General features: G+C 39.6%; 2 protein-coding genes across 5 annotated transcripts in view; both read right to left on the bottom strand.

Annotated features, from left to right (window-relative positions):
* Positions 1 to 1,654: 1,654 nt before the first annotated feature.
* yy1b (YY1 transcription factor b) lies at positions 1,655 to 6,955 on the bottom strand. Of its 2 annotated transcripts, none has more exons than XM_026142957.2 (5): positions 6,150 to 6,955; positions 4,808 to 4,970; positions 3,693 to 3,753; positions 3,111 to 3,269; positions 1,655 to 2,785 (listed from the first exon to the last, which is right to left on the bottom strand). In XM_026142957.2, the coding sequence occupies exons 1-5, from the start codon at positions 6,691 to 6,693 to the stop codon at positions 2,603 to 2,605; spliced, it is 1,110 nt and encodes a 369-aa protein (XP_025998742.2). In that variant the 5' UTR covers positions 6,694 to 6,955; the 3' UTR covers positions 1,655 to 2,602. The 2 variants fall into 2 exon arrangements, with proteins under 2 accessions (XP_025998742.2, XP_025998743.2); XM_026142958.2 differs by having other exon boundaries at positions 4,808 to 4,958.
* A 1,267-nt stretch (positions 6,956 to 8,222) lies between these two features.
* Positions 8,223 to 13,124, bottom strand: part of evlb (Enah/Vasp-like b) — a 50,196-nt gene continuing 45,294 nt past the window's right edge. For all 3 annotated transcript variants that reach the window (XM_026142443.2, XM_026142438.2, XM_026142441.2), the window contains exons 10-13: positions 11,263 to 11,320; positions 11,117 to 11,177; positions 10,941 to 10,998; positions 8,223 to 9,309 (exon numbers count right to left, since the gene is read on the bottom strand). In XM_026142443.2, coding sequence (XP_025998228.1) covers positions 9,272 to 9,309; positions 10,941 to 10,998; positions 11,117 to 11,177; positions 11,263 to 11,320 — 215 coding nt within the window. In that variant the 3' untranslated portion in view covers positions 8,223 to 9,271. The remainder of the gene's footprint in view (positions 9,310 to 10,940; positions 10,999 to 11,116; positions 11,178 to 11,262; positions 11,321 to 13,124) is intronic.

The raw sequence follows: 13,124 nt of genomic DNA, 5'->3' as shown, positions 1-13,124 counted from the left end.
CAAAAGGGCCGTGGTTTAGACCTTTAGCCCCCCTTATTGGCGGACAGGTTGTGCTCTTCTTCTCCTTCCTCAGTTGCAGCTTCACCTAGTGATGGACACACACACACACACACACACACACACACACACACACACACACACACACACACACACACATATGCATGCAGCCTGACCTCTTACCTAGTTTCATGCATCTGAGGCATCATCTATCTGTGAGGGCTATTGTTTCTTGACCTTGCTCTGGTTCAATCCTGCATTTCTGCACACAGCCTTCCACCAAGCCTGCACAAAGAACCCTGCATCTTGTGAATCTAAAACTTTTCTACTTAATTTATTTTGAATGCTCAGTAGTGCAATTAACTTTTTTGTTTTTTTGACTAGGGGATAGGACAGGGAGAAAGAATGAAAGAAAGAGAGGGAGAGAAAGAAAAACAGAAGAGAAAACAAACAAAAAAGAGCAACATAATAAATACAACACCATCGCAATAAACTAGCTAACAGTAGATAACAGTAGATACTAAATATTAAATGTTATTGTGCAGCACGCAAGATCGACAGCGCATAATGTGCTTTGAGGTAGCAGCTAAGAAAGGTGTAGTTCGTGTCTGTGAACACTCGTGTGTACACCTGTGTGCACACCTGTGTGGATCAGCACGCTTGTATTCAAAAGGTTTCTCCATGTAACAATCTGCCTGGGAGTGTGGGGAGCCGTAGCCCCGTCCCCCAGGGCATGAAGCAGGTATGGAGGAGATCCAGGCCCCAGACATCCAGAGGCCCCAGACTACGAGGACCCGAGGAGGACCACCAAAGGGGCAACCGTGCCACCCTCCTGGGAAGAGCTGAGGAGAGCCCCAAAAGAGAGGTCACCCAGGCAATTAACTATTAAAGAGATCTAAAATTATATTACAGTGCCCATACCATTTGCCAGCACAGGTCTTGTAAACCAATAAGACTCTGAATGTGAACCTCCCATCCTGGTCGACTGGAACCTTTCTTTGTGCTTGATGCCTACACCTGTCCATCACCTGTCCCGGGCGTAACACACCTTCCACCTTTGAGAAAACTGATGATGGACAGTTTAAGACATAAGAATCAGAGCTGACAACTGGGAACGGGCTAACATCAGGCTACTTTGTTGTCTTTTGTTTGGGGGAGTAAACTACATAAATTTCACTTAGAGCACTTTATACTACGTGTCTCATTCACCCATTAACTTTTTTCTATGCTTAAGTGCTTTCTGTCAAACATTTACGCACATTCATACTACTAGTACTGGGTTGGGCTCCCTTTTGCCTTCAGCACTGCCTTAACTTTCATTGCACAGACTCAACAAGGCCACCATGTCTATATACCTAAATGCAATGAGTGATGTGATTGGCTGATTAGGTAGTCACACAAAGGAGCAGTTGGAACAGTGTCAGATAAGCGTATCAGTATTTTAGGACTTAATCACAACTTGTTTTCCACACTTTTGGAGAAAAATCATTTATAACATTGCACCGTCTCCTCCTTTTTCCTTCTGGCTCCCTCTCGGTTATTAACATGGCGCACGGTGCCAGAGGAGATGCTGCGCAGCAGCAGACTGACAGTCACACAAAGTTTGTCACTCTCAAAGAAGACCCACTTTAGTAAAAACTAACTGTGAAGTTCAGAGTTGGAATGACCCATTTTATTGGTGGGCAGGTGAGATACATGTGTGTAAATATGAACAAAGGAAGTTCATGGTTGACGTCTGTACATTACATTCTAACAAAGAAAGTGATGGTCTCGCAGTCAATTCAAAGCACGCTTCAGGTAATTTGACTGTGACAGGCTCTGAGTGAGATCATATTACTTGTTCATCTGTGTAAAGACGGTTCTTAGAAAATATAAAGCAACTCATGACTAAAGTTTAATCGGTTAACACTTTAAATCACACCTCTATCTATGTCTACTGAATTTTAATACAGCCATACAATACAAGTATACAAGGTTATTCTGTGGTTAGAGAAAAATACAACCGAAGAAGGTGTGAAAATGCAAAGATACAGCCGTTTTGTTTTTTTAAACTTTGTATACATGTGAAACAGGTCAAACAAGTCTTGAGGCCTCTTCTTTTGTATCATAGGTACGATCTCTTAATGCAGGAGAAAAAAACCCAAAACAAAACACAATTATACTAAACACAGCCTGAGTCAAGTGTACAATATGCACACTTGAGGGAAATAAAAGCAATGCGACCAAATAAAAATACTAATAGCCCGCTGCTTCTCTGATCACTCCGGTAAAAATAAGTCTCTGATGTTTGTCCATGGGTTCCATCTTCTGGCAGCTGAGTGCCACTGGAGAAACGAAGGGACTGTGCTGGCTGGGGCTTTAGGGAATAGTCACTGCGTTCCTCATCCAATATGACAGCAGAAGAAGAAGAAAGGGGGCTCAGGAAAAACCAGCTGAATTTCAGTGTTCTAAGTCTTTTAATCTGTCAGATTTTTAATATAAATCAATAAGTCTCAAGCTTCTCATTCCATCTTCAAACGAGGTCTCACGTGTGTCGCTAGAATGCTCTTTTTTTTTTCCTTTCTTCTTTTTTCGTCTTCGTGACTCGACGCTGACGGATACGTTCTCATTGGTTATTTTTGGCTTTGGCGTGTGTGAGAATGTGAGACTTTAGGTTGGTTGACTGGGCAAATTTCTTATTGCAGCCGTCGAAAGGGCAGACGTAGGGCCGGTCTCCAGTGTGGATCCGCACGTGCGTGCGCAGGTTGAAGTCCAGAGAAAACCTTTTCCCGCAGCCTTCGAAGGTGCACTGAGGGGAGAGGAGCAGAGGAATGATTAAACAGTGCGTCTTTAAAACCTTCCACAGCAATGGTCTCATTTCAATGAAAATATGCCAGTGTTTATCCAGAATCACTCGTTAAAATCGCTCGAGCAGAAATTGTCTGAAAAGACTTTAAACAATTCCAGCCGGTGTCATTTACCCACCAAAGATAAACTTTTACTGACATTTGGTGGGTGAATCTCATCAGGGAGAAATTACTTAGCCCATTTTCCTTCACTTGAATTAAGCACCCTGCAGTGCTGAGTTTATAAGCTTTATATGGAAAGTCTGTGCGTGTGTGTGTGTGGACAACCTGGAAGGGTTTCTCCCCTGTGTGAACGAGTTGATGGCGCTTGAGCTTGGAGCTCTCAACAAAGGCCTTGCCGCACTCGGCGCAAACGTGCACACGGGGTCCGTGGGTGTGGAGATGCTTCCTCATGGCCGAGTTATCCCTGAACATCTTTGTGCAGCCCTGAAGGAGCGAAGAAGCAGTTAGTAAGGTGCTTTGCAGCAAGGTTCAGGTTTTCTCTGCTAATGCATGCTTAAAGGGAGCTCAGCATTTTCTGCAGTTTCTCTGACACATCTTTAAATTGTGAAAAACAGTGGGATAGAGTAAGAGTGCCCCTATTCTCTCCTGAAGTGATAATGTACTCTTAAAAGCCTCACACTGAAGTAGCAAGCAGCTCACGGAGCGAACAAAACCCATTTACATTAGCTAATTCAGATAAGGCCTGATTGTTCTAGTGCACGCATAAAAATCAATACACTCAAGTGCTTTTAAATAACCTTCAGTGAAATTTCCAATTACACGGAAAGCAACAAAGTGCAAGACTTTTAAACCCATCAGGAGTGATGGCCAGAACAGTGACAAGGAGGGACACATCAATGAACTCACTTTATGAGGGCAAGCTATCGTGCGGGGGGCATCGTCCTCTTTGACTTTCCTGGGTTTCATTCTGCAAATAAAAAAAAATAAAGAAATAAGCTCCTGTGTTATCTACAGGTCCAGGTTACACCAGATTATTGATTAACTTGACTCCTAAAGGACATTTAAACGCATTTAAAAGACACACATAACGAAAACAGCAAGACCAATTACAGGTATACATCTATTTACAAATAAACACTGGTACGCTTAAAGTAAAATCCAACTAATGTAATATTTACAGGCCTTTTAAACACCTTATCATGGTTTTTGAGACACAGAGTCAAAAAAACAACAACAAAAAACTCAACTAAAAGGGACAACTGAAACATCAACAGAGATTAAAACAGACTGATATCAACAGTTAAGTAAACGTCAGCGCACTGATTTCACAGCAATTAGTCTCACCATTATAAACTTCTTAGACCTGGTAAATAATATACCACAGCATTATCATTGTTCTTTGCAAATAAGTAACTAAACTAAACACAAAAAAGAAACAACTCCTTCAGTGTTAACTGTTGCACTGTTTTGATAGAATAAGAAAATCAACTAGACATTGTTAGGCAATAACAAACAATTAATTTAAAAAAAGAAAAACCTCACAAAATGACCCACTGGACACTGAATAGTGCACCACGGGCTTTTGTGATCAATTAATCGTCAATTCATAATAAAACACAATATAATAAGGGTAAACAGAAAGCCTCTCTTTGGTCTGATTTAGTAACAACATCCTAGCTTCTCCAGTAAACACTCTACACATGGCCTAATCCACTTGTGCACAAACATTAAACAGAGAAAATAATCACAAGGCATGTTTGTGTAATACCTGACACAGTTATTAAATCCTAATTACATTTTGTAACCAAACCTTGACATTTTAATTCTTGGGAGGAAAACTAAGGAAAAAAACCCCAGAGTTTAGCAGAGTGCAGCTAAAATTTACCCTGTGTGTTTTTGACCTTTCAGACTCATGGCATTCGTGAGCAGCAGCGGTATTGTTGTGCATATTCATCAGAACTGTGTGGACAGTGTAAACAGGTCTGTTTACAGCTGGGGATGACTGGCACACACACACTCACCTGGCAAACTCAGCCAGCTGTTTTGGGTCTGAAAGGTCGATCCCCGGGATACCACCAGGGGGCAGCTTCTTCCCCGTCATGTACTCGGAGTAATCCGGAGGAGAGTTCTCCCCAACAATCTGCTCCTCCACCACCGATTCATGGTCAATGTCTTTATTATCATCTAGAAACACATTACAGAGACTGAACCGATAACATATTGGTGTTACCCTGGCTACAAGCCTCAGGAGGCTGGAAACATGTGCCCCCTGGGTTTTTTTTTTAAATATAATTACCCAGGAGAAATGAATATAAAAGCACATATTCACATTAGGGTGTTTACCTGTTATTCACCATATGGCTACCTTTACTTTGCAAACTTTAACTTGTTATTTTTTTCTTAATTCAAATAAGTATCTTGTTTACAATAGTTTTGTTTTCAAGAGATTATGCAAACTGGGAATTAATTCCATGTTTGAAATATGTTAAACAAAAATAATTCAAATGACATAAAACACACAAACACAAAGAGACACTAACACACAAACACATAACAAGATAAGCGTGCAAATAAGATGTGCATGTGTGTAAATAACTCCTACTCACTACCAACCAGCAGAGAGCACTAAAAATAGATGACTGCGGTGTCCACTCAGAAAACATGTAGACAAGTATATTGCTAAAAGTTATTCTGATAAACAGTTCTTTATATAGTTTGTGTAATATAAATCACAGGCACAGATAATATGAGCTCTCGTTTAGCCCATAAAAGCCTTTTATGCGATTATAAATTCCCACCTGCTCAGTATCACTCTGCACCTAGCCTAATGGAGCTAGCCTTATGCAGAAGCAGAGCTGTCTGGTTAACTAGCAGCAACAGCAGCCAGAGCTAACTGCTAAACAGCTCCCGACTCATAATATAAGCGAATATCACACAGTAGACACCTAGGTACTGTATCAGTTGCTTTTGTGCATTTAAAGTGCCACAATTTCGCGGCCTAAAGAGAAGAAAACCCCCCGAAACCCAGCTGCTTCTCTCTCACTCCCCCGAGCACCGCCGCCATCTCTGCCTGGCCACGACTATCGCCATTTTTTCGGGGCCGCCGCCATACTTACTCGTCTCGGGGAATATGGCGGCGCCCAGCAACACCTAAAACATGGCCTCCCTTCAAAACAAAAACATTTCGATATACTACAGCGGGGGTTTGGATCGAAAAATTGTGTTACACGTCGCTTCTCATGGAGGTGCGGCGGAGCACTCCAGGAACTAGTCTGGTGCAGCAGGACAACGCCCTGGTAATGAGGCCTCATGCAACGGCTAACAACGGAGCTGTTAAAACACAGCTAGGCTAAGGTTACTTACCCGATGCCCACATTGTAACAGAAAATTCCCCCTCCAGTGTCTTTATTTGCACCTGCTTCTGTTCCCATTTTCTTCCGCCGGCCTCAGCGCCGCTTAAATAGCTCTTTTTGCCCGCTTTCTTCCCACCAGTGCCGCCTCCTCGTTTCACCCGACCCACTGAGCTCTTCCCAGCCACAGTCACTAAAGTCTGCTCAATATACTCGTCCTCCACCCCAGGAGCCGGCACCGGGATGAGGATCTGGTCCTCAAACCCTCCACCGCCGTCCGTATGCAGATCCGAGTCATCCCCACCGACCACCTCCTCCCGGGTCTGGACTAGGATAACCTCCTGGTGGTGGTGGATCGAGCTGGGGTCGTCCGTGACCAGTGGCTGGAGCGCGATCATGGGTTGCCCGTCGTCGTCGTCGTCGTCATCCCCGCCGACCACCGTGGTCTCGATAGTTTCCACCGGTATCGTCTCTACCTCTATCTCGTGGAGCTCCACAATCTCGGCCGGCATCTCCGAGCCGTCTGTCTCAATGTACAGCGTATCTCCGGATGCCATGTTGAAATTCGCCAGCTTGTCTCTCTCATTCACGCCGTGTTGTGCTCCTTTTAGGACCTCACAAACACACTCACACACCCCCTGCTCTGCTCCTGCCGCTGTCTCTTCTCCCTCTTCGATAACAACTCTCTTCACTCCGTCCCACGCCAGTTCTCGTCGCCACTATCCTCTGTCACAAGGAAACATCGCGAGACTTCACTGAACCCAGCGATAACAGTGCTACTAGCGATAGTGGGGGTTCCCAAAGTTCGTAAACATGAGGTTATACACAGTTTCTGGTTTAGTTGCACAAACAGGGTGACAATTTATTATCATTATTAATAATAATAATAATTTGTGTTGTTATTAATACTATGACAAATGCATAGTTTCACTTGTGCTAATATTACTGCAAATATCTCTGAACCTCACCTGATTTATGCAACATTAATCAAATGATAATTGCTTCTAAAATACAGCAAATCACTGGGTAGAGCGAGGAGATCCCAAATGTACTTTAAAAAGGGCAACAAACAAAATAGGCAACTTAAAAAAAATGTGTTTTTGATGGGCATAGGTGATATTTATATTTTTTCCTGGTTTAACTTTATCAACTATACATCACAAATGAATTTTGTTTGTTTGTTTTTTTTAAGTATAAAAAATAACCCAACAAAATAAAATATAAAAATATAAGATATATTGAGATTTCTAGCTCTGTAACCTGTGACCTCAAGCATACATCCAGTCTTGAGCCTTTGCAAACCGTAGTCTAAGTTTCCTGTTTGTATCTGACTAGTGACATCAGGTGTCTTTATATGCTGCTCTGGCCCATCTTCTTCAAGGCTTGATGCGTTGTGTGTTCAGAGATGCTCTTTTGTGCACCGTGGCTGTAACAAGCGGGTGAGTGTATATGTTTGAGCGATGAGAACAAAGTGGTCCTTCACACCTGCTGGCCTCACTAATCAGAACGTGTCGAGTACAGCGGCTTGGACAGCCGTGGTGTAGCAGCTGGTGCGGTGTTTGCACTCAGAAGTTATATGAAGTTTTATCAGTGAACAACAACCCTGCAGTTCATGTTGTGTCTTGATGGGCTTTTTATGTGGGTTGATTCATTCTTTTGAAAACACAGCAATATAAACAAAGATGTGAAAATAACTACACAGCTCACTATGAAAGGTTTTAAAAAGCAATCTTCATATAATGATAGTAATAATATTTAGTGAATACTGTATTTTGTAAATGTGGTCTTTAAGGAACACGTCACACTCCAGTGGTTGAATTGTGGATGGTCTCATCACCAAATCATATGTAAAAACTGTATCACATAACTGATCGTTGACTGAATATCTCTGCAGGGGCATTCATTACACAAACAGGCTACACAAATGTGCACTTTAAAAACACACTGAGACTGCACAAAAGTGCTCACATGTGTTTCAGCAGCAGTAATTTATGGCACCTGTTTCAATGACAGCAGATTTCTGTGTTGCGGAGACAAAAACTGCAAAGAAGCAAAACAAACACACAAAAGGAAAGAGACCACCTCATTTATCCAAGACGTGTTTTACAGTTTATTTCAATTCATTTTAAACTTCCGTTATATTTTTTTTGTTTTTTGTCGTTGTTCTCAAACCAGGAAGCACTTTGTCGTAAAAGGAGAAAATAAAATGAACAATACTTCACCATATCCTTGCAGCCAATAAACATTTCATTAACAACATGATCACAAATACTCGGGTGTATTTAATTATTTTTATTATTTTCTCTTTTTTTAGTGTTTATTTTTTTGGATTTCATAAGATTGCAATATCCAAAATTTGTGTTTACTCCAACATTGGTTTCAGTTCAAGGTCTGTTTTTTATGTTTTGTCTTGTTTTTTTTCTGCCATGGTTCCACACATAACTGTGAAAAGGATAAAAAATCTTTAAAAAATATTTTATATCAGGTGAAGAGAAAAAAGAGGATGATCTCGCAAATGCATCTAAAAAAAATAAAGAAAACAACAAAATGAAAACAACCGATATAAAATTTAAAACACTGACATAAAGTGATGTGCAATATTATATCCACATTATCATTACTATCATATTCTCATTATTATTTCCTCATTATTACCATTGCCCCTACTACCCTACTACTATTACTCATTACTGACATCACGCTTACAATCATAAGAATGATAGGAATAATAATGAAAGTGACAGTAATGACGATTTAAAAAATCTGTGAAAAAGTAAAGCAATTAAAATCATAGCATCAAATATCCTTTGGACCAAAGACAGAGGAGAGAACTGGGCAAACAAACAGACAAAGAAATGAGAGCAACTGGTGCGAGAGTGCGCCCCATTCACGTATTCCTCTCAGAAACAAACAAATCAAATGTTACACAGACACGTCTGAGGTGTTACAGCAACGTTTGCACCAGTGCTTCAACACCGCAGCTGAACGTGATGAGTAGATGTCACAGTTTGGGCCTCCCGTCCTGACTCCGCCTCCTCCTCCTCTTCTTCTTTAGGGCCCCAGCAGCTGCTGCAGGAGCAATGGTTTGAAAAAAAGGTGGCTCACGTCTGGGAGGGGGGGGGTCGCGCTGAAAGATTATGTTGTGCTAACTCGACTGAGTTCATGTCTAATGGCTGTAAGGAGAGAGAAAAAAGTGTGTCATATTTGAGAGCTCTACATCATCAGTGTGGTTTATTTTTGCTTCCTGACAAAACTGATGTATACTGTCAGACACATGCAGCGCTACTGTGAGCAATAACCTGCACAAAAATAGCAAAACTGATACAATTCAAAACTCATATGTGCATTAATTTCATTTCTACCTTTTTAAATTAGTTTTTTAATTTGTTAAGCTTAAAATATTAGTACAGGTTACATTTCCCAACACATCTTCACCACTGGACACCTTTACACATCTTTGAGTAAATCTGATCATTTTCTACTCATCCTGTGTTGTTGCTCTTGCACAGCTACACTACAGACTTTAACACTTTAACATTGCCAAACAAAGTAAAACATAAAAAGTTACTTAGTGATTTTACTTACATCAATATATTTTTTGAATGTAATTATTCTGTGGGATATTTCACCATTGTTATTATTGTGAATACTTTGGCCTATTTGTGTACTGAATGCCATATGTAGTGGATTTTTAGATAGTTAAACTAACAGAAGAAGCTGCTCTCAGCTGCTCTTTTATTCCTAAAAACACAGAAGCCAGTGTTTATTCAATTACCATTATTATGTTGTATTTTTGCTAGGTTTTTATTACAATGCTTTATATGATATACAATGATATGGTACTTGTATAGAATTGTTTTTGGTATGTTAATGTATTGATAATCTGCTTATTAGTTTTAGTCTTAATTTTGTTTGTAATTCATGAGAAAAATGAAGAAGTTAATTAAGAAGTTGCAGAATAGATTCTGCTATACAGACACAAGAAGTTTTTTTTCTTTTTTGTTTACCACGGACACATCAAAGCTGTGAAAAAAAATTGCCGCAAAGTCTCCTGATACTAAAACTATTTTATTTTTCCTCTGTATCTTATTTTATTTTGTAAGTACAGTAGTAGTTCATAAGTAGTTTTGTAAGTACAGAATACGATTTCAGCTAATTTTTCCCCACTTAACTAAAATTAATTTTCTTTGCCTCCAGTTTAAATTTTCACTTAATCTTAGTATACTATAATAATCTTATAGCCAACATACCTTCAATCTGTCATGCATGTGTTCTTACATTGTACTTAGAAAACCTTTTAGTTAATCAACACTGTTATTGTCTACTGAGACTTTTATTATAACATTCTCTAGATATTATTTAATAAACGTGCTGATGTCACTAAATGTCAAATGTTAAATATTATGCATGTAGGCTATTTAAGAGTTGATGTGCAATTTAGCAATGTATATCCTCTTGGTAAACTTATTGGGATAATATTAAACAGATTAGCACATAACGACAACAAAAATAGTACTAATAGTTATTATTATTATTATTATTATAATGTCTTAAAGGGATTCATCTTTTTCTTGTGCAAGTAACAAATTCAAATATTCATGATACTGCTTTTGTAGAGTTTGATGTTTTAAATCCATTTGTACTTTTCTGTGAATCTAGTGCAACCTAGTGGTTACACATGTGTGTAACTATCAAACTCCCACAATTCCGCTGGATAGGCTTCCTTTTAAATATTCATTAACATGAATTAGGAGAGAGAAAATGATCCTCCTCAGGTTTTCAAGAGAAGATTAAACCAACCTACCATCGATGATTTCGTCCTTCACTTTGTGCAATTCACGAAACACCTCTTCCAATATTTCCTGTTGAAGCACAAACGGGTAACTCGTAAAACATCACCAATTGATTGCTTTACCGTGGAAACGAGCTTATACTTTTAACAAAATAGCAAAACATTTTGCTGGGTAATGCTTTCTTTACCTGTTTCATTCTATCGAGGTCTAACGAGTCTGTGTCGCCACCACTCCCCGCAGGTCGTGCTCTGCGTAACACAAAATAATTCTCTGTCACACTAGCTGTTACTGTATTGCTTCACAGTGACAAGCAGCGGGGATTCCCTTTCTCACCTCGACGCCATTGCCCTGTCTGCAGAGTTTGCTCGGTCCCAGGGCTTCTTTGCTCCGTCTAGACGACAAAGGAAAAAGATCAGATAAAAAAACGAGAGAGAAAAAAAGTCATACATGCATTTCTGGATTTATCATTGCTCTGAAATCCCATTTGCTATCAGGATTTTTAAAAACTTGTAATAGTTCTACTATCATGAGAAACGATGATACCACACCTAAATAAAACCAAAATAGCTCCGTGACAATAAAGTGATGTTAAACATGCTGTAATGATTTGTTAGTATCATGTCGATATCAGCACCGTGTTCAGCACCTTCAGTTCTGAAGGCAAAAGGAGATCAAACCCAGTACTGGTGTAACTAATGAAGTGGTGAGTGTCTATTTAAAAACAAAAAAAACTTAATTCCAAACTTCTGTACATGTTAAAAGTTATTTTTTTCTTTCTCTTAGAAATATTTGTGGATCTGCTTCTAATATTTTTACTTTTCCATCCCACACCTTTTTCATGTGTTTCAAACGTGGTTTGTAACTGCGTTTAGTCAAAGGAGCTTGCAAAGAAAAGCGTCTGGACTTCTTTAAGTTGCTTGAAGACGTTTCACCTCTCATCCGAGAAGCTTCTTCACCTAGGCTCAGGCGATTAGAGGATAGTGATGGGATTTCCGGCTCTTTTTAGAGATCCGGCTCTTTCGGTTCGGCTCACTAAAAAGAGCCGGCTCTTTCGGCTCCGAACCGGCTCTTCAGGTTGTTTTGTTGCTTTAATTAATTTATTATTAACAATAATATAAAATTATGCACAAAAGGAATTACTAACGTAAAAACAAGTGGTTTTATTTATATATGTTTATATATAAATATATGCGGTGGCCCCTAGAGACAAAACACGTACAAACTCCAAAACACATTTCTAGCATGAACTGAACTTCCAAAGCAGAGCTACTAGATCACTTAAATTACACAATTGAAAGCATGTGTGTATTGTTTGTGTATTTATACACAGGCACTCATATATATATTCAAATAATTAAAAAAAAAGTTCATTTACCTGTTATTACCACACACCAAATCCGGTCGTTGGTACTTGCTGGCTTGTGTAGCCACAAGATAACAAAGGCTCAACACTGCGCCCAGCATCCTGGAGCACTTCTGTTGTCTTTTGTACGTGTTTTGAGTTTTTATGTGCTTCTGAGTTTTTATATGCTTCTGAGTTTTTATATGCTTCTGAGTTTTTACGTGCTTCGGAGTTTGTACGTGTTTTTACGTGTTTTGGAGTTTGTACATGCTTCAGAGTTCGTACGTGATTTGAAGTTTGTATGTGCTTTGTCTCTAGGGGCCACCGTAAATATACTTTTATTTATTCACTCCACATAAAATGTAATAAATAAATCATATAATACAAAAATCAACTATTCACATTTCAAGTTTTAACTATTTAAATTTTCAGCTTTTTCCTTTCACAAATTTAAAGTGAAAAGAACACAAAACACTGCAAACCACAACACAATTAAATATAAATTATAATATGAAAACTAAAAGAACATGCATATTCTCTGTCATATGGACCTGCATGAATAAACTTTCTCAATCCTTTATCATCTGCAACCGAAAATAGTTGTGGATGATTACTATACCTTTCTAATGTTGTTGTCCCTGCCTCTCTTTCTCTCTCTCTGTTCCTGTGCTACTGAGTGTAACTACCGCCCCTCCCCCCTCTGCCCAGCGTAAAGCACAAGGCTCGCGTGCAGAGTGAAGCGGAAAAAAAGTGCGAGAGAGAGGCTGAGAGAAAGAAAAAAAAAAAAAACCCACGTGACGGCTCGCGATAAGGAGCCGGCTCGCGTCGTTCACGTCAAAGAGCCGGCTCTAAG

Source organism: Astatotilapia calliptera, chromosome 15 (genome assembly GCF_964374335.1).
Source record: "Astatotilapia calliptera chromosome 15, fAstCal68.1, whole genome shotgun sequence".
Taxonomy (NCBI): Eukaryota; Metazoa; Chordata; class Actinopteri; order Cichliformes; family Cichlidae; genus Astatotilapia; species Astatotilapia calliptera.
The sequence above is the reverse complement of the archived record's forward strand: the minus strand, read 5'-3'. Positions and strand labels throughout refer to the sequence as shown.

What these genes read in the sequence shown, in the direction of transcription:
- yy1b (XM_026142957.2), bottom strand. Translation starts at nt 6,693, where the DNA reads ATGGCATCCGGAGATACGCTGTACATTGAGACAGACGGCTCGGAGATG. An exon ending in TGTTACAATGTGGGCATCGG is followed by an intron (nt 4,971 to 6,149) that starts GTAAGTAACCTT and finishes ATGTGTTTCTAG; the next exon opens with ATGATAATAAAGACATTGAC. An exon ending in CAGCTGGCTGAGTTTGCCAG is followed by an intron (nt 3,754 to 4,807) that starts GTGAGTGTGTGT and finishes TTTTATTTGCAG; the next exon opens with AATGAAACCCAGGAAAGTCA.